The sequence below is a fragment of the Tursiops truncatus genome, chromosome 17, assembly GCF_011762595.2.
Source record: "Tursiops truncatus isolate mTurTru1 chromosome 17, mTurTru1.mat.Y, whole genome shotgun sequence".
Classification (NCBI taxonomy): domain Eukaryota; kingdom Metazoa; phylum Chordata; class Mammalia; order Artiodactyla; family Delphinidae; genus Tursiops; species Tursiops truncatus.
Window position 1 is genome coordinate 3,161,714 of NC_047050.1, and position 26,515 is coordinate 3,188,228.

The following is a 26,515-nucleotide window of genomic DNA, read 5'->3' on the forward strand; positions in this document are numbered from 1 at the left end:
CTTGACATATGTCTCCATTTTAATGCTCACCACAACGCATTATTTAATTTTTCAGTTAAAGGTTTGCTTCCCCATTGAGCTTTAAACTCGGGAGGAAGGACACTATTCTAACTCTCGCATCCTCAGGACAGTTTTACTGGATTCCAGTTTGACCGGAATAGCCACGCCCATTCGTTTATGGACTGCCTACCTGAATGATTAAGAAGTTTAATCACATGTAAATACACTTTAAGGCACAGGACTTCCATAGTAACATGTTAATGTGTGAGAGATACTGGCCTTTGACACTGGGCGATTCTCCCATTGGTTTTACTCTATCAGAAAACAATGTGGCATCAGATTCACTGGTAACTCACGGGTCCCGTCCAGCCCCCAACAAGCTGTGAGCGCTCTGGGGCTGCGGGGAGGACATCTCACTCCCACTAGTGTCCCCACAGCCAGCTCAACAGAGGCACACGGCTGACACGTGGGGAGCATCTGTGTACAGACGTACAGAGTAGGTGGCTTCTATAAAGGAAACCCACGAGCTGGACAACAGAATAAAGGACAGAAGTAGGAAAAAAGGGAGACTATGACTTGTGTAGTGGGGAGGCCATGGAACAGGAGGAACAGCAGAGAAAGCAATTAAAAATCTCCCTGTAACTACGAATGTTCCAAATGCCAATGTGAGGGAATGCCTGCCCGTCAGCCAGTGCTTTATGATCAAGTTCAATATTATTCTATTTAGGTTATGAACAGTCGGGCTTTATGAACATGAAACTCCTTGTCTTCTAGTCTAAACACACTCTGGACTAAGATTAGGAAACAGAGCTCAAAATTCTTATTTCACAGGGGACGTACACAATTACACAGATACAGATGAGCAGAGGAAACATCAGGAAGTCCCTCTCGCTCCTGCCCTTGAACCTGTGGCCTCACCATGATCCACTCCCTTAGCCCGGGAAACCAGAACTCATCCTAGATACTTTTTCACCCTCATACATCAAACTGATCACTAAGATCTTCTCCAGTCTCTCCAATTCTAGCCATTCCCACAACCCAAATACTGCTCTAACCTGTCCCTAGCTCCAGGCTTACGATCCACAAATCTACCCTCTACACTGAGGGAAGAACAATCCAACCAAAAGGCAAATGTGATTATCTAACTCCTGCATAGAACTATCAGTTATTTCTAATTCCTCCAACAGTGAATTTAAAACTGTGTTCCTAGGGCCCAGAAATAGACCCCCAAACATATGGTCAACTGCTCTCCAAATGATCAGTTTATATATCTGACTTCCTTACTAGACTACGAGTTTATCTCTTTGTAGCCCCAAAGTCTGGAAATAATGCCTCAAACTTGGCAGGTGGTTATTAAATGTGTGAGGAGTAACTAAACTAACAGAAATAAATGGGATCATTTTTGTACACTGCATATACCTCTTAGAACAAAGCAAACTGCTAAATATAAAACTAAAGCTTTCCCAATTGGTTTTTCAAAATATGCATGCAAATCTTAACTGAATTTCCTTAATAACTCACCGTTATGAATACACCAAAATAAACAGATATGAAGTAAAGTCAACATGATAAAGTATGATCAAGGATAAATGAACACTCACTTTAAGATAAGTACAGAACACCCACATGCTGAATCTTAACACACACAAGGAGGGGGAAAGAACTAAAATTTATTGAATGTATTCAACACACCAGTGCTTGTATTCAGCTGTGCTAATGCTTTATATACACGATTTCAGCAACGCTCCCATGGGATATGTACCCCCATTTCACATTTACTTTAGTGAATCTCAGAGGAGTTAAGGGATTTGCCGAAGATCAGCAAACTAGTAGACACAAGAACCAGAATTCAAACTCAAGTCTTGAAACTCAATCGCCTGCTCTTTGCTAGTTGTCTGAGCCCTTCTGCAACACCACCCGTCCCCACGCTGATCACCAAGGCATACGGGGCTGGGGGGGAGTCGGGCAGGCTCTGCCAGTCATCCTCTTCCTCCCTCCAGGGCCTGAACACTCCTCCTGTGCTTCCTATTCATCCAAACAGTACCACTTTCCAGGCAGAGAAGCTCAGAAGTGCTGTGGCCACTGCTGCCTCCCAACCAGAGCCCCAAGCTGTTTCCATCACACTAAGCTGTCTCCCTGTGACAGCTAATTATTCTAAGGAGGAAGTGTTTTCTTCCACATTTATTAGTATTTTTCCAGTATTTCTCTCACAGAAGCATGACCATGAAAAAGTCTGAAGCAAAGGCACATGATTACCCATGATTCACAGCAAAGCAGCACTTACTGAAGGTAGGACTGCCAGTTCACTTTGTTGGCACGAACTTCTGCAGCCTTGGCAGCAATGATGTTGGTTGGAACGGCTGCATCCACGGCACCCCGGATGTCCATCTTGGTCTAAATTTATGATCTTGAATGTTTTTCTGCGGACCTTCAATTTTGATGCAAGGGAAAACCAGAATACAAGGTGTGTTTGTTTTTTTAACAACTACTACTATTATTATTAGCAATAGCATCATTATCACCTTAATCTCTACAAGCATTCAACTCAAATACTAAATATCCTAAATATTAAATAGTTATGCCATTATATTTCAAATCTTGTCCCATTATGCACTGTTCCACAGAAGTGTTCTCTATAGGTTTTTACTTTTCCACGTAAGGTTTTCTAATTATTGGCACCAATATCGCAGTAAGATTTTTAAATAACCATGTAAGATACTGAATTAAGAAACCATGCTTAGAATAGGCATACAAAATAGAAAAGTATTTTAAATGTATACAGTTGAGATCAACTTTCCTCTTCTGAAAGAGAAAAAATAAGAACCTGCATAGTACAGATAGGACCAATTATTTTATTTACATTTACTAAGCCTAATCTTAAAGTGGCATATGAAAAACCTACATGTCCTTTCTAACATTATTTACTCAAATTAAAACACCCAAAGTGGGAATGCAGTATCTTAGAAGACAGAGCTTTCTTTTTTCAATCAAAATTTATAGCAGCTTCAAAGTCAATATTAGGAGAATTTTTTGAAACAAATAAAGATTACAGTTTAGGCTCAGCCAACAATGAGAGACTGGTCTGATAATATGATCCTACAATAATGAGCTTTTAAGTAATTCTCACTCCTAAACTTAAAGATAAACGCTTAAGCCTGATTTTATCACGACACAAAATATAAGTTCCGGTTTACAAAATATAAGCTCATAGCTATGACCACAAAGAAGCTTAAGCCACACCCCAAATTCTATTCCAGGATCCCAATGACCTTAGTCAGTTTGGAAGTAACCTCTACATCTGAGGATGTGCTGCATGAACAAACACGGGCAATGCGGACTGGCTGGGCCCAGGTGAAAACAGACTCCGTCCGGGCCAAGCTGGAACCTGGAATCAAGCGGGCTCACCCCAGCGGCCCCTCCTGCGGCGGCTGAAGGTGCCTCAGGGCGGTCGCCTAGGTCCCTGAACAACTCGAACCCCCAGCCGGCCCAATCCTGGGGAAAGCACACCTTTCACCCGTTCACCCTCTCTCCCCTGCCCTTCTCTGCGGGGAAGGCGCCGCAGTTTCGAAAACCCCGCTGAGGCCCGGAAGGCAAGAAATCGGGGAACCGGGGCCGGAGGAAGGCAGGCGGCGCCTGGGCGGCAGAACCCAGCGCGCTCCAGGAAAGCGGAGAAACCGCAAGCTCGCCTCGCCGGGGTCGGGGTAGGAGTCAGGGGCCGGGGCCGGGGCCGCAGACGGCACGACCCGAGCGCGGCCTCACCCAGCGAACCCGCGGGACCCTCCAACTAACCCCAAGGCGGCGGGAAGATGCGGCGGTCCGGAGTCGGGACCGCCGGCGTGCTGGGGCGCCGAGTCGGGTCTCCTGCCGAGTCCGCAGGCCTGAGCGGCGGCGGGGACGCAGCGCCAGAAAGCGAGCGCGATTTGGCACCGAGCGGACGTGAAGGGCCTTACAGGCAGGAGGAAGCCGCAGTGGAACAACAGAAGCGCAGGTCACGTGAGCCGAGGCACGTGACCGCCCGGAAGACGGAGGCCGGGAGGGCCCAAAACAGCCAGAGGAGTGCCCTGCGCGCGAGAGGGTTTCCTGAACGCAGGGCTGGGGGCGGGGTGGACACGCGGGGACCCCGCACCCCGAGACCCGGCGGCCCCGGGGACGGAGTCCGAGGGGGAGAGCCGGGCCAAAACTCATCTAGCTCAACCGTCACTCTGAAAAGTTTAATTTAGTGCTTTGAAATCGGTTGACTTTCACTTGGGTTTGACAAGTCAGTGAAGCAGGCGTTCTTATTCAGAGTCTCAATATGAAACTGATGCTGAGACATGGGTCACAAAAGTTATCTTGCCCTAGGGCTGCAGATTTAGCGAACAGTGGATGTTCCATGCCACAGCTGCAATTATACTAAAAAAACAAAACTATTCCTGTTTAATTAAAATTCAAATTTAATAGCACCCTGTATTTTTCTGAAAACCCCGTTTTGAGCCGAAGTTTTCCCCAGTCCAGGCCTCAGCTTCCCTCTTTGTCTTAAGATAGTAATGAGTAACGCTACACTGCAACTAGTGAGCGGGTATAATATTATAGCATATTGTTTTTGATAACTGCTGAAAGAGATTTGTAGATATAACCAATACATTTCTCCTACAAATGTTAAATTTAGGTCAAGTTTTGAAAACAAAACTAATATTATACACTGATTACAAATAAACACAGTAGGAATAGTATATAATATTGCATTCTTTTTCTATTGCCGCTGTAACGAATTGCCACCGATTTACTGGCCTAAAGCAACACAAATGTATTATCTTACAGTTCTCTAGGGCAGAAGTCTGAGGTGGGTGTCACTGGGCTGCGGATGTCTGGCTGGGCTGAGTCCTCCACGCCGCTCCCCAGGCGCCGGAGGAGGATCCATCTCCTTGCCTTCTTCAGCTTCCTCTAGGAGTTGCATGGATTAACATCCATCAGCTTCCACGCACTCTGAGATGTTTATGCTCTTAGATGCAAGTCTCTCCATCCTGCCTGTTACACTGACCCTTTAGGAAATGTCCTTATACTTGGGAATAAAGCAAAATAAACACACATTTGTCAATAAGTACTTTACTCACCTTCAACAAATTGTAAAATTCTTTTCTCATACAAACTCTCCTTCCTGCAATCTCCAGGACACTTGCTTTACAGAGAATTCCAGGGAATGCCAGTCAATGCTGCAGTTCCACTAGTGTACACACACACACACACACACACACACACACACCCTCAAATATGAAAAAATGTTTACTAGGATCTCAGAAGCACTGGGTGTGCAATGTTTTATTAGGAGACTTACTTAGATAAAAATCATTAACAAATTAAACTTAAGAAGATGAAAGAACGGTCATACAAATAATTTTTAAGTAGAAAGAAGTTTCTGAGAGGGAGAATGTTTACAAGTGTCGGGAAAGTGCTAAGAGAAATTAACAAACGTTCAAAGGAAATGCTTCCTCCAATGTTTGACACCAGAATAGAAGATGCAGAAATGAGAGTTGGGAAGTGAGGAAAAGGCTGGTGGACCTAAATGACATCCTTAAAGAGAAACGCAAACGATTTGGTTTGCAGGGTGGTGCAAAGCCGTGGTTTCCGGCCCCAGGGTATGGAGATGTGGAGGCTGGTCCCAACTGTACTATCACATGTAGCCCTTGGACACATCACCTGATATCCCACGCATGTTTCCCCATCCACAAAATGAAGAAGATGATGGGAAGGAGGACAAGACACTCTTGATGGTCCCTTCCAGCTCCGGAAATCATACAGGTCAATTTGGGTCTACTGATACCACCTATTCCATTTTCGTTCTGAGAATCGACAGCCAAACACCAGGTCCTTAGACCCTCAGATTTTCAGTTTATTCCCAGGGTTGGGCAACCATCAGTGCAATCAGTGTAATAACATTCTTCATCTCCCCTAAGAGAAACCTCTTACTCATTAGCCATCATTCTCCATCTCTCCCCAGACCCTCCTACCCTAGGCAACCCCTAATGTATCCGTACGTTCTGTATCTATAGATTTGCCTGTTCTGGACATTTTCTTATACATGGAGTTATACAATATATGGTCTTTTGTGACTGGCTCTTCCCACTTAACACAATGTTCCAGGTTCATTCATGTGGCGGTACGTATCAGTGCTTCACTCCCTTTTATGGCTGAATAATATTCCATTGTGTGGATATACCTCACTTTGTCTATCTGCTCACCAGTTGATGGGCACGTGGGTGGATTCCAATTACTGGGCATTTGCGTGTCTTTGGTGAACATATGTTTCACTTCTCTTGGTTCAGTGCATATCTACAAGGGAATTGCTGCCGCCAGACTGTTTCCCAAAGTGGCTGCGTCATTCTACACTCCCACCAGAAGCGTGTGAGAGTCCCAGTCGCTCTGCATCCTCACTGTCACTTGTGATGGTCTGTCTTTTTTACTAAAGCCAACCTGTTGGGTGTGATGTGGTATCCGTTAGTGATTTTGACTTGCATTTCCCCAGTGGCTAAAGATGTTGAGCATCTTTTCATACGCTTTTTGGCCATTTGCATGTCTTCTTTTGAGAAATGTCTATTTAGACAATTCACTCATTTCTAGTTGTTTTTTTTTAAGAGCTCTTTTTATATTCTGGATACAAGTCCCTTATTATGTATGATTTGCCATATTTTCCCCTATTTTGTGGGTGTCTTTTCACTTTCTTCATGATGTCCTTTGAAGAGCAAACATTTTTTATTTTGATGAAGTCAAGTATACCTATTTTTTTCTTTTGTCACTTGCGCTTTTGGTATTGAACCTAAGAAGGCTTTGCCTAATATTTTAGGCAAGGTAACAAATATTTTCTCCTATGTTTTCATTCAAGAGTGTTATAGTCTTAACTCTTATATTTTGGTCTATGATTCATTTTGAGTTGTTTATTTTTAATAAATTTATTTATTTATTTTTGGCTGCGTTGGGTCTTCGTTGCTACACGCAGGTTTTCTCTAGCTGCGGCGAGCGGGGGCTATTCTTCGTTGCGGTGTGCGGGCTTCTCATTGCGGTGGCTTCTCTTGTTGTGGACCACGGGCTCTAGGCGCACGGGCTTCAGTAATTGTGGCACGCGGGCTCAGTAGTTGTGGCACACGGGCTTCAGTAGTTGTGGCTTGCGGGCTCTAGAGCGCAGGCTCAGTAGTCGTGGTGCACAGGCTTAGTTACTCTGCAGCATGTAGGATCTTCCCAGACCAGGGCTCGAACCCATGTGCCCTGCATTGGCAGGCAGATTCTTAACCACTGCGCCACCAGGGAAGTCCAAGTTCAGTTTTTAATGTGGTGTGAGGTCCAACTTAATTTTTATGCCTGAGGCCGTCCCGTTGTTCCAGCACCATTTGCAGAAAAGACAGTTCCTTCCCAATTGAATTGTCTTGGCACCTTTGTCAAAAATCAACTGACCGTAAATGTGTGGGTTCATTTCTGGACTCTCAAAACGTTGATATATGTGTCTATCCTTATGCCAGCACCCCAGTCTTAGTTACTGTAGCTTTGTAGTAATTTTTCAAGTTGAGAAGTGTGAATTCTCTAACTCTGTTCTTATTTTTTAGATTGTTTTGGATATTCTGGGTCCCTTACAATGTCATATAAACTTTAGAATCAGCTTGGTCAATTTCTGCAAAAAAGGGAGCTGGGATGTTGCTGGGGATTGTGTTAGTTTTGTATGTCAGTGTTGGGGGCCTGGGATCATTTTATAAAGGAAACTTCTCCAGTTTGTAGTCCCCAGGAATACATACCTGGGCTCCTTACCTCTGTGCACCCCCAGAGCCAGCAGAGGCTACTTGGGCATTAGATACCATTTGAGAAAAAGGTATTACGGTCTATCTATTTGCACTCTGTTTAATAATCTTATATTTATAAAGCACTTTACGAATAGGAAGCATGATGTAGAAGCCAAGTCTTGGCTTAATCATTAGAGGACTAGTTACCACCTAAGAAAATCACTTCAACTAATTCTATATGACCTAAGTAAAAAGTGGAATAATCCTTGGGCTTAAGTTTGGGTATGAGTTTCGCACACATTTCCATCCACAAAGCTGACTGCTACTAAAGGGACCTTTTAAGAGACCTAGATAGACCAGGTGGCTCCTCTGCCTCTTGAGTGTATAGCCCCAAACTGTCAAGCATCACACACTACGAACACAGAACTTTGCCACGCAATCTATTTCCTTTATCATGATATACTAAGCAATATAGCACTTGAATCATGTCTTTCAGTTTTGATTTAGCATTCAACTTGAATTAGGAATACGCTGCTACCTGTAGAGGGCAGTCATAACATACCCAGATGCTCAAAATCAGAGGCTCATCCTGGAATAGAGCTAACGGTCTGTGGATAAACTGCTGACCCACAACACAGATAATCCTTTTGCTTCAGTTGATGTAACTTTGCAGGGAGGAGCCCAGCAGACTGAGCGACAGACCAGCACCAGACAAAGGAAGAGAAACAGAGTGGACCCCGGGCTGGTGGTGTTAAAATCAAGCTACAGGACTCATTTGGAGACTATTGTAAAAACATGCCTAGGCTTTCCCCAGACAACCAAGAAGAACTCCAGAAACATTTCTCCAGACCATCTATGCCGATACAATTTCTGCTCCCGCCCAGGGCTGAGGAATATAATGCGAACATTCATCAAACAGTGGAAAATGAAGGAGGCACCATAGCCAGGCACAATGTCAAGGTAAGACCATCTCCACAGTCCGTGACCTTTCTTGACAAGGAAAGGGTTTTATCCAGAAAGAATATAAAACCGCAAGCAAGCTTTAGTGCCAGTGATCACTTTATCTTATTGATGATTTATCAAAAATGCTTCCAAACCAAACCCAAGAGAGAAACTAGAACCTTGATAATAATTACCTGATCCTTCCAGTTTTCTCCAATCTAAACAACTTCCCTTTACCAAGGCAAACAATCACATTTTGTTTGTTTGTATGTTTCAGGAGGTAATGTTTTAAAAAGCAAAAAACCTAGACATAGATTTTTGTGGTTCTTGATATTAACCCTTAGATATTTTTCTCTGATATAAAAATTATATCCCATATAGTAATGAAAAGCTTTCTACAAAAATTGCTCGAGAAAACAAACTGATAAACTAATACAGGCACATAAGAACATTAAGGGGCTTAGGGTTTTTTCCCTAAAGTCATAGTTTCCCAGGTGAATTTCCTAAGCGTGAATTTCTGCCACTAGATAACACGATTTCCCTAAAGAGTAACCATTTTCCTGCTCAGTATTGTGTGTATCTTTGCAGAAAGTACAGTTTAAGTCTGTAAATCCTCTTAACTATAAATAGAACCACCTCTTAAAAGGTTATTCATGTGGAGGGAGATGGGCACGTGTTAATACCTCTGACAAATAATGATCAGAACTCAGAATTAAACGCTGCAAATCCTACGACAGCAAACCTGTCCAAATCCTGTAGCACTAGAAAATCTATCTGTCCCTATGCTCATATCCTCATAATAATCGTTATTTATTTGTAGACTCTAAGTATCTGGATCTGCCCTTTCCCCAATGTTATTTTAACCGATTGGCACAAGGAGAAGAAAAATTGTGGGTTTTTTTAGTCATTAGGAACCTTTTTCTGTAGGAATGTACTGACCCTTACTTTCGAGCTTTCAGACAAATAATACATGAATTTCCACACCTCCTCCTATCACCGAAACACTAGGTCTTTAGGAAACTAGAATGAAAAGGGATAGAATGGCCAGAAGTCCTTAATTAATGGGCATCTAAATGAAGGCAACACACACAAAAGAGATTTCTAAAAGGTAGAACTTGGAGACAACTCTGAGGAAGCAGGCGGCAATAACAGCATATGTCGTGTGGGCATGTATATAATATGCATGTATGTATAGATATAATATGTGCAAACACACATATCATTTCAAAGATCTAACTGCCTTGGAGAGTATGCTTTAAGCAGAGTCATAGGCAAAGGACTGGAAAGTATCTATGAACGTGCAGTACACATTCCGACAGCGTCCTGGAATCGACAGCCCTGGGGTGCTGGGCCCTCCGAGCTGCCATCCTGACCTCATTAACCCAGGTAATCAGGTCCCAGCCTGTGCAGCAGCAGGTGCAAGCAGTCAGGAGTGATCCAGTTGGGATGTTACTGGCCTCTCCACTCAGTGTTGCCTTTTTCTATTGCGTCTGAACATAGATGCACATTGAGGCGGCCATGTCCCTTCATCTAGCAAGGATCAGGATGGTAGAACTCAATGCATTTAAGTCTACAAATATCACTGAGTCCCTACTATCTGCAAAACCTTGGGCTAAGTTTTGAGAAAGAGAAAGATTTTGCCCTTCCTCTCTACAGACTCACAGTATTATCAAAACTGCATCCTATCAGCATGAGTCCTGTCAATGCTAGAGGTTATCTATGTGATTACACCCTTTCAATCAGTAAGACACTGAGATGGAATATGATTGATATGGAGTAAAACAACTGAAAAAGGCCTAATGAAAGAGTGGAAAAGGTGACGTTTAAGGTAGACATGAAATAATATCTAGAAATGGAGAGAAGTAAGCAAAACATGGGCTGAAATGTGTCTAGATGCCCAGAGTCTTCAATGCACAACTATCTGTAAAACTTTTAGGAAAAAAATGACAGGAAATCTTTATAACCTAAGGCAGGCAGAGTTCTTTTTTTTTTTTTTTTTTTTTGCTGCATGCGGGGCTCTCACTGCTGTGGCCTCTCCCGTTGCGGAGCACAGGCTCCGGACGCGCAGGCTCAGCGGCCATGGCTCACGGGCCCAGCCGCTCCGCGGCATGTGGGATCCTCCCGGACCGTGTCCCCTGCATCGGCAGGCGGACTCTCAACCACTGCGCCACCAGGGAAGCCCAGGCAGAGCTCTTATATAGCAAAAGCATAGTTCATGGAAGAAAAACTGATAAATTGGATCCCATCAAAAATAAAGACCTTTGCTCCGCCAAAGACCCTATTTAAGAGAATGTAGAGACAAGTTACAGACTTGGAGAAAATATTTGCAAACCCCATATCTGACAAAGACCTTGTAATTAGAACTATAAAGAACTCTCAAAACTCAAGAATAAAAAACCCAAACATTCCAAGTAGGATATGGGCAAAAGACGTGAACAAGCATTTCATCAAACAGCATACACAGATGGCAAATAAACACATGAAAAGATAGTCAGCATCACTACCACTAGGGAAATGCAAGCTAAAAACACAATGAAATACCACTACTCACCTATCAGAATGGCTAAAATGAAACATAGTGACGAAACCAATTTCTGGCAAGGATGCAGAGATGCTAGATCACTCAAAGATTGCTGGTAGGACGGCAAAATGGTACAGGCAGTGTGGAAAACAATTTGGCTGTTTCTCACAAAACTAAACATGCAACTACCGTACGGTCCAGCAATTTCACTACTGGGCGTTTATCCCAGAGAAATGAAAACCTATGTTCACACAGACTCCATATGCTAATGTTCACAGCAGCTTTACTCATAATAGCCAAAAACTAGAAACAACCCAAAAGTCCTTCAAGGGATGAAGGATTAAATAAACTGTGGTACATCCGTGCCGTGGAACACGATGAACCAACTAAGAGGAATCAACTACTGATACACAGAAGGAATGAACTACTAACACTGCCCCTGGGATCGGTCTCCAGGGAATGAGGCTGAGTGAAAAAAGCGAATCCCAAAAGGTCACATTCTGTATGATGCCATCTATATAACATTGTTAAAATAAAATCAGAGAAATGGAGACTAGATTAGTGATTACCAAAGACCAGAATGGCGAGGGTGGTGGATGCAGCTACAAAGGGGTGGTTTGAGGGAGCTTTGCAGGGATGAAATACTTCTTTATCTTGCTTTCGGTGGTTACACAAACCTACGCATGTGATAAAATTGCATAGAACTACACTCACACACACACTTGTGAAATCTGAGTGAGCTCTTAGAATTGCACCAATGTCAGTCTCCTGGTTTTGATGTTGTACGACTTATGAAGTTCCCATTGGGCGAAACTGGATGAAAAGTGCGTGGGACCATTGTGTAGATCCTTTTTTGGAACTTCCGGTGAATCTATAATTATTTCAAAATAAAAAAAAAAAAGTAAAAGCCCTCCAAAGGCAGGTTAGACTGAAATAACAATACATTTACGTGTTGCATAAATGTGTCGCCTACATTCACTGTGGTTCTTCCTGTTGTTCTTTTTATTTGAATTCTTAACCAATTTCATTAGGTCAGTAGCACTGACGTCGTTAGACCTGTTTTAGAGATGAGAAGACAAGTTTGGAAAAACTTTTGGTTCCACGTGTGAAGTCAGCTGAGTGGTGATTTGAACCTAGGTTTTTCTGACACTGATTTCATTACTAATTCGATAGATGCTGGCAGTGTTTTAGAAGCAGGCTATAATCTCGTGGGCTTGAAGCCAGTAGCCTCAATAGTGATTTCTCTGTGCATTCTGCCCAAAGCAGCCCAACACGGCCACTAGTTTACTACAAAATAAATTAATATTCCCCAAACATACACACGCACACACACCACACACATACACTCACGAACTTGGCTTCGTCAGAATTCTTTTTTCTCCACAAGGATTTTTGCTTCCTTCCATTCAGGGCACAAAGTACAAGCAGGAGGTGGGGTGCTCCCTGGACCAGTCACTCTTTCTAATAGTAAACGTGAGAGAGAGAGAGGAAACTTTCCAGCCACACTGGCAATAAGTCAAGTCATTGACCCATCCATCCATCAATACAGATATATACGCATATGTGTGTGCATTCCTTCCCTGTAATAAAAGTGGGCAGAGCTTAGACAAGAAAGTGTTCTACACAAAATTACTGTTCGTATCATTTCAATGTCGATGCCCCTCTAAGAGCACAGACTCCTAAGTGCTCTCCTGTTCCAGATGTGTGACCCCTTGGGCGTCTGATCAAAGCACTTGTTTTGAGACATTACACAGTAAAAGGAGAGAAACCAATTCCAAGGCCCCAAAGGGCACCTATGAAGACAGCAGAGCTTTGTGTGGCAAAAACGATAGAAGAAAGAAGAGAGGGAAAAATACCTTAGTGAGAAAGGAATTATGCTTCTAGTATCCAGCACCTTCACATTAACGTACTCAGAAGACAAAATTGTTCTGTCCTGCCTCCAGTTGTGAAAGGGTAAGTTCGCTGAGAAGGACAAAGGTGGTTCTTATCTTTCCGAAGACCCTCTGAAAAGAATTCTGTACCAATCTGCTTAACACCTGAGAGGCTCGCAAACCCGCTTAGGGAAAGGCTCACCTGGAAGTCTGTCGTGGTTACATCTTCCGTCCTTGGCGCGCACGGATGAGCCGGGAATCCTTGGGTTCCTACTGCAGGTGTCTCCAGGGGAGCAAAGGCAGGAGGGCTGACCAGGCTCCAGACTCAGGGGCTTCTGGGAAAATGTGATTCTTCCCGCCAGTGGGAAGATCATGTAAAACCCAGTGTGAGCGTCTTCATTCTCCACAAGATTTTTCTACTCTGAAAACAACTATACAAAAAAGATCCACATCAGTCCTATTCTTCAAAGTTTTAGAAAAGTTTTAGATGAAAACTTTTAAATACAAGGTTTGATCATGTTTCCAACTTTTTTTTAACATTTAAATAACTGTCTTTCAGGCTTTTACATTAAAGATTGGGTTTTCGCTGCTGGATTCTATTTTTAGAGGCGAACATCTCCACCAGCACCACCAAATAATTCGGCTGAGCAAAGGTAGACTATGTTTATGGGCTTCTTTGCTCGTCTGAAGTTTTTCTGAATGAGAATGGGTTAGAGGATATATAGCATTAGGTAGTTTTCTAACTTAGCTTGAGTTTGAAACTTAACTTTTGTTCTTTTTTTTTTTAAATGAATATATTTATTTATTTTTGGCTGTGCTGGGTCTCCGTTGCTGCGCGCGGGCTTTCTCCAGTTGCAACGAGCAGGGGTTACTCTTCATGGCGGTGCGCGGGCTTCTCATTGCGGTGGCTTCTCCTGTTGTGGAGCACGGGCTCCATAGTTGTGGCTCGTGGGCTCAGCAGTTGTGGCTTGCAGGCTCTAGAGCACAGGCTTCAGTAGTTGTGGCACACGGGCTTAGTTGCTCCGCGGCATGTGGGATCTTCCCGGACCAGAGCTAGAACCCGTGTCCCCTGCATTGGCAGGCGGATTCTTAACCACTGCACCACCAGGGAAGCCCTTAGCTTTTGTTCTTGAGACTGTAAACCTAGAGTTTCTGGACACACAAACGAATGGCAGTATTTCTAAAAGTGGTGGCTCTGAAGTGCTTCGTGTATGTTACCAGTCACACCAGGCTCAGGGCACATGGTAAGAAGCCTCTTATTCTTTGGTGTCTCCGGATTCTCACACATGGCTTGATTTCCAGGGTGTGTGACAAGAGCCACACAGGGCTTCTCTGCAGCCCAACCAGCATCGCTGCCTGGAGAGTCAGCCTAAGGAGCCAGGTGCTTTCTGCTGCCACTGGTAGCTTTGTTGTCGGTTGACATTGACTGAACCACCATGGCATACTCACATAGGACACAGAAGACATGTCTTAATAACTCGTGCCCGTGTTATATTCATTATAATATTCAAGCAGATGTTGCATTTCTGAAATGACTGAAACATCACCAAAAACTGGAGAAAAGGAAGCTTTGCATGGAGATAAGACATCCTGTTATCAATTTTGAAAAGGAGGGAGACTTTTAATAGCAGATTGGATACCACAAAAATTAAAATTATCAAAGCAGGAAATATCAAAATAAAGAAATGTTTGAAAAAGTCTATTAGAACACAGAGAAGAAAGATAAATTAAAATTATGAGGGAGGAGAGGAAATAAGGGATACGGAGGACAGATCTTCAAAATTCACCTTAGGGATAGATAAAAGGAACAGATTAAAAGGGGATCTGAGCAGTGAAATAGCAATAATCAATTTTTTAAAAAAATACAACTTTATATTCCTGATATAAATAAGATTTCATATAATAATTTGAGAATACATACTGTATTCCATCAGACAATAAAAACTAAGTCTAGTAATATCTTCATAGAATGTTCAAATTTCAAAAATTAAGACACTATTTCTATAAATATCCAAAAGAGGGAAAATGAGATTACCTACAAGGAAACAAAGAAGAAACTTTACCTTATAATTCTCTGAAGCAGTAAATAACTGAAAACAATAGACTTATAACTAGAGAGCTTTCAAAAAAAAAATGAAAAAACTGTGTCTCAAGACTTATTCATAGCCAGGTGTCATTCATGCCTTAACACAAGAGGAAGATATTTTAAGATATGCCAGGATGTGGATGACACATGACACAATTGCACTTCCTGTATAATCACATGAAAATTCTTTTCGGAGCAACAAAAGATAGGGCAAAATGAGAACCCACGAATGAGAGTCACAGTTCGGAGGGATTGGTGGTAACTATTGAAACAGTTAATCAGATGGAACTAATAGAGGTAAAAAGTGACTGTAAAGTGTGACTATTCTTTAGAAGTCTGGTTATATCATAAAAAGAAAGGGGAAAAGAATGAGGGAAGAGGCTTACCTCTTCAGATTAACTGGCAGAGCAAGGGAGGAAGGAGACATCGGGCCTCCCTCCTCGTGTCTGGTGGAAGAAAGCTGAAAGAATTCTGCCTGGACAGCATCTCTAAAGCGGAGGGAGGGGCGCCTTTGAGGCGGTGGAGCCAGATGCCGGCAAAGGGAAAGGCAGTGATGTCCCCTTGACTGTCTAAAGAATGTCCAGCTCAAACGGGACTGCAGTTATGCTTTTTAAAAAGTCCCAAGAGGCACGCGGAAGTGTTTGCAGAACAAATGACTGTGACTTTCAACTTGTTTTAAGATAATCCTGGAGGAGAGGAAGGTAGGGCAGATAGGAGGCGAAGCACAACTGGCAACATGCTGATAACTGTTGAAACAGTGACGGGTATGAGGGTTTGTTAGTATATTTGCTCAGTTTATTATTTGTTTTAATTTTGAAAATTAACATAATAAAAACATTTTTGTTAAAAATCACAAAGACTAGAGCTTAGAATTTACCCTTTAAAATTAAATAACAAATTAAATAAATACGGAAATACAGCTTTCCATATTCTATTTATACACCACAGTGGGAGCAGCTAGTATATGCTTTAGGCTTTCACTGGATAGCGAGATTGAACTTAACCTTGCAGAAAAAATTTTAAATGGCAAAAAGATCCTGTCTGGAAGTCTAAAAAGTATACTGTAAAAAATCCTTCTTGGCCTCGGCGTGCTGTTTAGACTTTTATTCATAAATTTTATCGCTCTCAGATTTTAAATTTATGGTTAGGAAGAAATATATCTAAGTCTCATTTCCATTGTGCAAAAGATCTCATAACATCATGTTGGCTTTCCTGCCAAAATCAAGCCAGCCTTCACCAAACCATAAAACCACTGCAAACATGTTAGAATATTTAAAGTTTTGCCTTCTTGCAGGGTAAAGATGTAGATGAAATTTACAGGGAATCTTAGATAGTAATCTTGTGTTATAGGTTCAATACGAACCGTTTATTTCCATTCCACGCATAAAGCAATTCAGATCAGGCTTGTATCATTTGAGAGCTTATTTTAGAAACCTCTGCAAAATGGTTTTACAGTTACTGCATTTTAAATGACTGAAATAAGTAGTTTTAAAATGAAGCAACTATGTTGAAAGATAATAGTTTAAACTATGCAGTGACAATTGGCATATATTCAAATATTCAAGAGTAAAACCCAAATTGCAGACCACGTAAGCAACTTAATTTGACGTCGATGATGTAACCAAATACGTTTTTCCGTAAGAATCTATTTTGCTGATGTGATTTTGAATTCTCGACACTAAAAATCATAAGGATTCATTTTCAAGTGAGAGACCATTCTAAGGACCGTTATTCAAAAACAGACAGAATGAATTAAATATCATAAGCGTAGTCTCAACACACTTTTGTAGCTGCCCGTTCAAACGGCACCTGACTACAAGAGAAAAGTACACAGCAGGGAGGCAGGAGCCGAGCAGCTCAGAAACCTGACCCCGGGGGTCTGTGGAAGGTGGTGGAAAAGGCTCAGACCAAGACTCGGCTGTCGCTGCCTCTCCACGGCCTCACTGCCAGTGCCCAGGAGAGAGTCCAACCCAGGGGGGTCTGGTGCCTACGCCTGGGTCAACAGCCCTGGCCATTCCGTCGGCTGTGAGACAGCCTTAAATAGCTGTCCAGCGCGAGTTTTAAGGGACTGCAACTTTGAAGCAGCGTGTGGACCTCCGAAGGCAACCACGTACTCAAAGGAGAGAGCCCCGATTTCGATGTTTGAGTTCGGGCATCTTGACATCTATCGCCCAAGGGCTTTATGATCACATCTCAGAGATAAATCCATCCTTCTCCTCTGTTTATCCCTAATTAGCAAAGATCCGTGGATAGGCCCTCCACAACTGTACACTCCCTATACATCCCCTCCCCGAGGGGACATGGGTGGACGCTGAAGTTTTCGTGTGGCCCTCTCTGCTCTCTTGAGTCAGACCAGATGGATCCAGTGTGGGTCACCTGATAACTCAGACACATGGGGACATGACTATTTTTACCTATAAGTTATCAGGAAAGGTTGCTTGAGGTTATGTAAAAAATCGTTGAGCAAAATACGGCCAAATGGAATGAATAAAACATGGCTAGAAAGAAACGATCAAAAGCATTTGATATTACCAATTTCGCTCCACATTTCCCAGTTCTGTAATAAATCTGCTCTCGCTGCTTCTGCAAGTTAGATTTAGTCCTGTTTATTTGAGATTCTGATCTGCGACCATTTGCCCAGAAGGTCACATGTTCTGAAGGATGTTTTTTTTTAAGTTTTCAGTGGAAGAGAGAGCGTTGTTCCGTCAGCACCATCCTATACTTAATTATACGGACACTTTTGCTGCAGAACAAGTTTGCTGGATTGACAAATAAGGATACGATCAGCAAACAAGAGCCAGGTCCTATCGCTGCCTTTTCTCTGTTTTTGTCTTTTCCTAAAAATAGCTGCAAAGTGACTGTTTTTATGTTTTGTTTTGTTTTGTTTTTTTGTTTTTCTTCTGAGGGACACGGGCCTCTCACTGCTGCGGCCCCTCCCATTGCGGAGCACAGGCTCCGGACGCGCAGGCCCAGCGGCCATGGCTCACGGGCCCAGCCGCTCCACGGCATGTGGGATCTTCCCGGACCGGGGCACGAACCCGCGTCCCCTGCATCGGCAGGCGGACCCCCAACCACTGTGCCACCAGGGAAGCCCAAAGTGACTGTTTTTAACAACTCACTAGTGTCAGCAAAATCTGTAGGGCTCCCCTTTCCCAGAGTTTCTGTCTCAGAGAAGAAAGCCAGGCATGTCTGTCATTTGTTGGCCCCTCGGGGAGCCCAGGCTCTGGGGGCCCGTCATTGCCCCATGTATATTCTGACAACATTGAGAGAGGCAGGTTATGAGGGAAGGAAGCAAAGGTCTCCCCGGCTCCACAGCCATCAGCCTGGGTCCAACCGGGAGATGAGAAGTTCTCCTCCCTCTGCGCCCACGCACACCTTCCCCAGTACCCCCAGGCATACCCTGGGCATCTCAGCCTCTCGTTCTGGCCCTCCTCCCTCTGCCCCCACGCACACCTTCCCCAGTACCCCCAGGCATACCCTGGGCATCTCAGCCTCTCGTTCTGGCCCTCCTCCCTCTGCCCCCACCCACACCTTCCCCAGTACCCCCAGGCATACCCTGAGCATCTCAGCCTCTCATTCTGGCCCTCCTCCCTCTGCGCCCACGCACACCTTCCCCAGTACCCCCAGGCATACCCTGAGCATCCCAGCCTCTCATTCTGGCCCTCCTCCCTCTGCGCCCACGCACACCTTCCCCAGTACCCCCAGGCATACCCTGGGCATCTCAGCCTCTCATTCTGGCCTGGTTTCTCCCATTAGGAAACAAAGGAAGTTCACGTTCATTTGGCACTTAGATGTAAATGAACTAATGTATCGTTCCTGCTCACAAAACCTGCAGGGAATGCTAGTATTAGATCCCCGAGCATGAACTCTTCCAAGAGTGTAATCGGGGGCGAATAAACTCTGACCCGGTGTTTGGCGGCCTCTGGTCCCTCCCCAGAAGCCACGCTGTGGCCTGGTCCTGCCCCAGCCCCATCTGGCCGGGGCTTCTACCGCGGCCACCCTGCATCCTCCCTGTGTCCTCCCTTCACCCCAGAACCTCCTCTGTCTGATGCAGTCTCGGCCAAACGCCAGATAACTCTGCTTGGCTCATCCATCAGAAATGGGCTGTTTTTTACAGACATGAAATCACAAGGGGGAGAGAGAAAAAAAAAAGAATGCCTTTGGATTGTAGGAAATCGGGGAAGTGGAAGGCTGACTACATTTTCAAATTCCTCCTCGCTGAGTCAAGATTCAGCACCCAGCGGCTTTCTTGCCACACAACCCTCCACCTCAGGCGCAGATGCAATCACCACGCTGAGGACCCCAAGAGCAACGCAGCGCTCCCTTGTTTTTTAAAAGACTGGAGGGAGTGAGGGACAGTAAACGCTGACATCTGGTGGAAATGCAAGCACTGCAGGCTTTCAAACCAGTAAAACTTGAGGCTGGGCTGTAACTAATCAAACTCTGATGACTCGAAGACGTCCTTTATCCCAACTACAGGAGTTCAGTTACGCGCATCCTTCCGGCCTGCCCAGGTCCAAACCGCCACCAGGCAGTGTGATGCCACAAAGCAATCTCTTTGGAATGGCAAGCACGGGCTTTGAATGCAGGTCCAAGTTGGGTTCGAGTCTCTGAGTCTTGGTTTTATCCTCTATGAAATCACCACAGTTATACCTGTCACATATAATTTCATTTGGTTGGTTTTTTTTTTATCAGATACTTCGAATATTGAAAAACAACGTGCGTCCAATGATCCAGGCTTCCCCGGGGCCCCCAGGACCCACGTGCTTGATGTGTACCCGGTGTCTCCCAGCACAGTTATTAACCTAGTTATTCCCCTCTACAGGTGGGGCCTCACACCTGCTGGGCACGTGGTAAGAGCCCAGTCAATACTGATTGGCTGACTGATTAATAGATAGAAATGCATTATTGCCCTGCTTCCTTCCCACCACGTGGGTGAAACCCTAATCAGAGACGTAACGTTTTCTCTTGACCTCTTTAACCTGAGGTCACTGTTAAAATCTTTCTTCAGCCAAATGTCTCATGTCGCAAAGGAAATTAATGACAGCTATGAACCCTGAATGGCCCCAAAATGTGTCATTTCAAGTCGGTGGCAGCCTCCAGCTTCCTCAAGGAAAACACCCCTTTTAAAATGCCGGGCAGGGCTTCCCTGGTGGCGCAGTGGTTAAGAATCCACCTGCCAATGCTGGGGACACGGGTTCAAGCCCTGGTCGGGGAAGATCCCACATGCCACGGAGCAACTAAGCCTGTGTGCCACAACTACTGAGCCTGTGCTCTAGAGCCTGCAAGTCACAACCACTGAGCCCGTGCACCACAATTACTGAGCCTGCGCTCTAGAGCCCGCGAGCCACAACTGCGAACCCACAAGCCACAACTACTGAAGCCCGCGCGCCTAGAGCCTGTGCTCTGCAACAAGAGAAGCCACCGCAGTGAGACACTCGTGCACCGCAAGGAAGAGTAGCCCCCGCTCGCCGCAACTAGAGAAAGCCGCGTGCAGTAATGAAGACCCAACACAGCCAAAAATTTTAAAAAATAATAATAAAATAATAATAATAAAATACTGGGCAAAGCCATCCAATTCAGCCAAGTCCAGCTCGAAGAAATCAGGGTCCTCTGACAAGTTCTCGGGCAGCTTGGAGAGGCTCGCACAGAGCCCATGCAGCCCTTCCAGCCTGTCACAAGCTGCCTGCCTTGGACAGAACAATGGCTCCCCTTGTTCTTACCAACCTGTTTGTTGATTTTTGTGCTCCTCCAATGTGACACTGGTGGATCCGGCCCAACGATGGGGACAAATGGAGTGCAGGTGTCCCCTTCGGCGTCAGGCCTTCTCGCAACACCCATGTGTACGCAGTTGGGTCAGATTCTGTCCCACTGTTTCTTGTCTTTTGCAATTTAACAAGACATGAGACACATCATCTAGAAGTTAAAAACCATGACTTTAAAAAAATCTTTTCATGACAGAAAATGTCAAATATACACAAACGCAGAGAAAAACAGCATGATAAAACCCTAGGTACCCCTTACACAGCCTGCACAATCATCAAATCCAGGTCATGTCATTTCTAAGTTCATTCATTTAACAAATACTGATTGAATACACATTATGTCCCAGGACTGCTTCAGGCTTTTCAGGCATGGGTCTGAATAAGGCACAGTCCTGACACATACTGGGCTTGGAGCCACGCAGGGAACGGCCTGTCACTGTCCCCACCGAGGGCAGGAAGTGCTGTGGTCAGAGAAAGGAGACAGGCAGCTGACCCAGCCTTAGTGAGATCCCCAGGGAAACGGCATCTAAGCTGAGCCTTGAAGGCTAAGTGGGAGATCACCCAGGGAGAAGAGGAGGCCCAGACCGGGAAAGCGGCGTGATGCCGGCAGAGGCAACAGTTTATACCGAGAGCAGGAATGCAAATGAACAAGGGGATTTTAGGAACCGAAGGAGGCTTAATGTGATTGGAGCCTGGAGTACAAAAGAACGGTGGGAAAGCTGGGTGAGTGAATGGAGTATCAGCAAGTCACGAAAGGGCTTTTATGCCACATCAAGTCCTGTAGATACATGAGGGGCCACCGAATGGTTAGAGGGAGGGAAGTAACACGATCACGTCTGCCTCTTAGAAAGGTCACCCGTCCTGCAGGGTGGGGAACGGATTAGACTAGACAGAGGCGCGGTGTAGACGCCAAGGCGGGACCTGTGGAGGAGTCTGCTGCAATTTAATAAACGAGCCAGCCAGTCCAGCGGGGACGCTGCAGTGCACGCCTGGGGCGCTCTAGAGCTTTCTCTGTGGATTCCGCTCTGCGTCTCCACTTCAAGGCAGGGCCAAGGTTTGGGCTTGGGGCTGCTGTATGTGTGCTTAGGATTCAAACGACAGCGGTGTTACCAGCTTTTACATACATGTACACAACTGAAGAAAGAGAAGACTGCTTACTGTGGACGCCTCTGTCCCCTGCACTTGTCAACCTTATACTTGCGGGCCTCTCACTGTTGTGGCCTCTCCCGTTGCGGAGCACAGGCTCTGGATGCGCAGGCTCAGCGGCCATGGCTCACAGGCCTAGCCGCTCCGCGGCATGTGGGATCTTCCCGGACCGGGGCACGAACCTGTGTCCCCTGCATCGGCAGGCGGACTCTCAACCACTGCGCCACCAGGGAAGCCCCATGGATCTTTTTTATTCTTACCATTTCAAAATGTTTTCGTTAATTTACATTTTTAATTAAAATATTTGAAATGAGAATCGTGCAGCCCCACAGCTGTGAACGGACGTGATGGCTGTGGTCACCCCACATAGGCAGGATGGACCCCTGCCCGGCACCTGCCCAAGATGTGGTTCTGATGTCCAGACCAGTGAGGTCACACGCACACCAGAGAGCATAGAAAGGTTTATTACTCACACGATGCAGCCTCTGAGGAGGGCAGGATGGAAGCAGGTCCAGAAACGGCTTGAGAGAGCAGAGAAAGGGGATCTGCTTAGCATTTCCATGGCCGAGCCGGGCCGAGGGTTCTGCTTGGCAAGGGCCAGGGCTTACCTGGTTGGACCTTCCCGCGGCAGCCAAGGGAGAGGGCACCTGGTGTCCTGTATCAGCCGCCCAGATGTGAGACAGAAGGGGGACAGTGATGGGACCTGGAAGCTGTCAGCAGTCGGGCATTAAAAACGAAGTCAAACTCTTCATTACCCACTGTCTGTTACACTGATACAGAGCCCAGAAGTCTCCATCAGCAACCTCCATTCCCCCATAAAGGCAAACGCTCTCCACTCTCACCAGCTTCTCCATATCCTGCAGAGATGGTCTTATGTATACAAAAACACGTAAACACACGCACACACGTCATTCCTTTTACTAAAGACCAAAGGATGGAAACCAGATAGCCCAGGGTTTGCTTAAACTCCTTCACACTTGCTCTGTTTTCTAGATAAGAGTCTTTGGCGAGGCCATTTCACCTTTCTGAGTCTCAGTGCGGCCTCCTGTTACATGGAGATGAGACATACCCGCTTGCCGGACTGTGACAAGGAATAAACGATGTGTCGAACAACCAGTGTCTGGAACAGGGGACACGACGTCCCTTTTACCTTGCTTTCCTCCTACTTCGCCGGCTGCTCTTTTTCAGCCTCTTCTGCAAATCCCTCTCCCTCTATTGACTCTGACATATTGGAAATTCCCTAGGTTTTCATCCTAGGCCTTTTTCTCACTCAACTTGTTCTCCCTGGCTAATCTTGGCTGCGTCGACAGCTTTGAGACAGCTTACGGGTGATGATTCAGCTCTCTCTCCTGCAGTCCACACATGAATGTACAAATGTTTACTCATCACCTAGCTTGAAATGTCTAGGCATGTCAAAATTAGCAATCTGTCTTTACCGTTCCCCAAACTTTTTCATGATGGTGAAAGGGTACCATGATCTGCCTGGTTTTGAACTAGAAATTTAGAGGCATAACCCTTGACCTTAATCTTATCCTCATTTCATACCCCTAATCAGTCTTCAAGTTTTGTCCACACTATTCAAAATTATCTCTTGATCCGTTTAGTTAGTTATCTCCATCCCTTTTAACACTTTCCTGGATAAAGTTACTATCATCTCCCAAAACGTGTACCACAGCAGCCTCTTCTCTGGTCTCCTCTTTCGGGTCATGCCTGCCTCCAAGTGACACCGGAAGTCAGAAATCTTCCTAAAACGCAAACCTGACTGTGTTAACCCCCCGATTCAACTTTGTCCGTGGCTCCCCATTTCCATCCGGGCGTGTCAAATCCTTAAGCGGCTTCAGCCTTGTTCTATCTTTTCATCTCTTTCTAGGGGTCTTACTCCATCCCAATAGCTCTCAATATCATTTTATGCTAATGATTCCTACATTTACATCTCCAAGGTTCCCACCTCTACCCTGAGCTCCAGGCTCTTTCACAACAGCCTTTGGAACATCTCCATCTGAGTGACTCACGGGCACCCAAAACTTGTGTTTACCTGGACTCCTGATTTTCCTCCCCCGTGTCCTCATTTCAGCAAGTCACCCAACTGCTCAAGGCAGAAAACCTAGGAATTTTCCTTGAGTCCCTTTTTCTCAGCCTGTACCTTGAATCCACCTGACTCCCATTAATTCTAAAATGTATCCCGTATCTGTCCACTTCTATTTTATTCCCATTACCTGCCCAGGCCATCCCCCTCTCTCACCTGCACCAGTGCAAAGCCTCCTGCTTCACTGTTCCCATGCTTGCCCTCTTCCAATTCACTCTTATGCAAAGCAGTCAAAGGAGTCTTTAGGGGCTTCCCTGGTGGCACAGTGGTTGGGGGTCCACCTGCTGATGCAGGGGATGTGGGTTTGTGCCCCGGTCTGGGAAGATCCCACATGCCGCGGAGCGGCTGGACCTGTGAGCCATGGCCGCTGAGCCTGTGCGTCCGGAGCCTGTGCTCCGCAAGGGGAGAGGCCACAGCAGTGAGAGGCCCGTGTACCGCAAAAAAAAAAAGAAGAGTCTTTAAAATATATAAATCACACGATGTCACTCTCTTGCTTAAAACCTTAAAAATAAAATCCAGGGACTTCCCTGGCAGTCTAGTGGTTAGGACTCTGCACTCCCAGTGCAGGGGGCATGGGTTTGATCCCAGGTTCAATCCCTGGTTGGGGAACTAAGATTCCCCATGTCACATGGTGTGGCCAAAAAAAAAAAAAAGAAAAAATAAAATAAAATAAAATAAAGTCCAGAATCCTTACTATGACTTGCTTGCCCTTTCAGTCTACTAGACTCTTACACCCCCTCATTCAGTACATACAAGAGAAGGTCGTTCTCTTCCCCACTCACCTTGAATCCGAGCACCTAAGACATTGCCTGGAACTTCAGAAAATAATAAGCAGGTGATTAATGCTTGTTGAAAGAATGAATAAATGAGTGGCTTACAAGACCCTTCCTGGTCTAATCCCTGCGTCTGCTATTCCTTTTCTACTTTCCCAAATCACAACCTAGGCTGCACTAAACGCTAGGAATAGGATGAGAGTTGGCAATGTCTATCTGGCAGCAGAAATCAAGATGAGAGAACCCCAAGAGGGGGGTGACAACGCTACGGCAGAACCGCGACCGGTTAACTCAGCTGCCGCAGCCTGAGCCCTGGCGGCTTTCTCAGGCTCCTCTCTGCTCACATCGTCAAGAGTTTTGAGTGTTTTTTCAATTGTGCTACAATATAAGTAACGTAAAATTTACCATTTTAACCATTTTAAAGTGTATAATGCAGTCGTATTAAATGCATTCACAAGGTTGTGGAACCATTATTACGATCTATTTCCAGAGGTTTTCATCAACCCAAACACTCTGGACCCACTAAACAATAACTCCTCTCCCCCCCGCCCCAAGTAACCTCTCTTCTACTTTCTACCTGTATGTCTGCCTATTTTTCATATCTCGTATCAATGGACTCATTCAGTATTTGTCCTTTTGTGTTCAGCTTCTTTCACTTAGCATAGGGTTTTCAAGGTTCATCCATGTTGTAACCTGTGTCAGAATTCTATTTCTGGAGATTGGTTCAAGACGGCGGAGTAGAAGGACGTGGGCTCACTCCCTCGTGCAAGAGCACCGGAATCACAACCAACTGCTGGACAATCATTGACAGGAAGACACTGGAACTCACCAAAAGAGATGCCCCACATCCAAGACAAAGGAGAGGCCGCAAGGAGACGGCAGGAGGGGCGCAATCACAGTAAAATCAAATCCCATAACCGCTGGGTGGTGACTCACAGGCTGGAGAACACTTACACCACAGAAGTCCACCAACTGGAGGGAAGGTTCTGAGCCCCACGTCAGGCTTCCCAACCTGGGGGTCCGGCAACGGGAGGAGGAATTCCCGGAGAATCAGACTTTGAAGGCTGGTGGGATTTGATTGCAGGACTCTGACAGGACTGAGGGAAACAGAGACTCCACTCTTGGAGGGCACACACAAGGTAGTGTGCGCACTGGGACCCAGGGGAAGGAGCAGTGACCCCATAGGAGACTGAACCAGACCTACATGCTAGTGTTGGAGGGTCTCCTGCAGAGGCGGGGGGCAGCTGTGGCTCACTGCAGGGACAAAGACACTGGCAGCAGAAATTCTGTGAAGTACACCTTGGCAGGAGCCCTCCCAGGGTCCGCCATTAGCCCACCAAAGAGCCTAGGCTCCAGTGCTGGGTCACCTCAGGCCAAACAACCAAAAGGGAGGGAACCCAGCCCCACCCATCAGCAGACAGGGGGATTAAAGTTTTACTGAGCTCTGCCCACCAGAGCAACACCCAGCTCTACCCACCACCAGTCCCTCCCATCAGGAAGCTGGCAAAAGCCTCTTGGATAGCCTCATCCACCAGAGGGCAGACGGCAGAAGCAAGAAGAACTACAATCCTGCAGCCTGT

General features: G+C 45.4%; 2 protein-coding genes across 15 annotated transcripts in view; one reads left to right on the top strand and one right to left on the bottom strand.

Moving 5' to 3' along the window:
- The window catches only part of ATP6V1H (ATPase H+ transporting V1 subunit H), a 144,644-nt gene that overhangs the window by 106,685 nt on the left and 11,444 nt on the right, over positions 1–26,515 (bottom strand). For 2 of the 14 annotated variants that reach the window (XR_002174405.3, XR_012327148.1), the window contains exons 1-6: positions 22,550–25,428; positions 20,893–21,081; positions 13,282–13,510; positions 4,799–5,041; positions 3,790–4,061; positions 2,285–2,428 (exon numbers count right to left, since the gene is read on the bottom strand). Coding sequence is in view for 9 of the 14 variants with exons in the window: in XM_033842786.2 (XP_033698677.1) it covers positions 2,285–2,388 (104 nt within the window). In the remaining 5 variants the exon portion in view is untranslated. Of the gene's footprint in view, positions 1–2,284; positions 2,429–3,789; positions 4,062–4,798; positions 5,042–13,281; positions 13,511–20,892; positions 21,082–22,549; positions 25,429–26,515 lie in introns of those variants that run through there. The other 12 variants (XM_033842786.2, XM_033842784.2, XR_012327146.1 and 9 more) reach the window with 12 other exon arrangements.
- RGS20 (regulator of G protein signaling 20) overlaps positions 8,462–26,515 on the top strand; it is a 77,765-nt gene continuing 59,711 nt past the window's right edge. Inside the window, exon 1 of the mRNA XM_019925346.3 lies at positions 8,462–8,713. Coding sequence (XP_019780905.1) covers positions 8,541–8,713 — 173 coding nt within the window. The 5' untranslated portion in view covers positions 8,462–8,540. The remainder of the gene's footprint in view (positions 8,714–26,515) is intronic.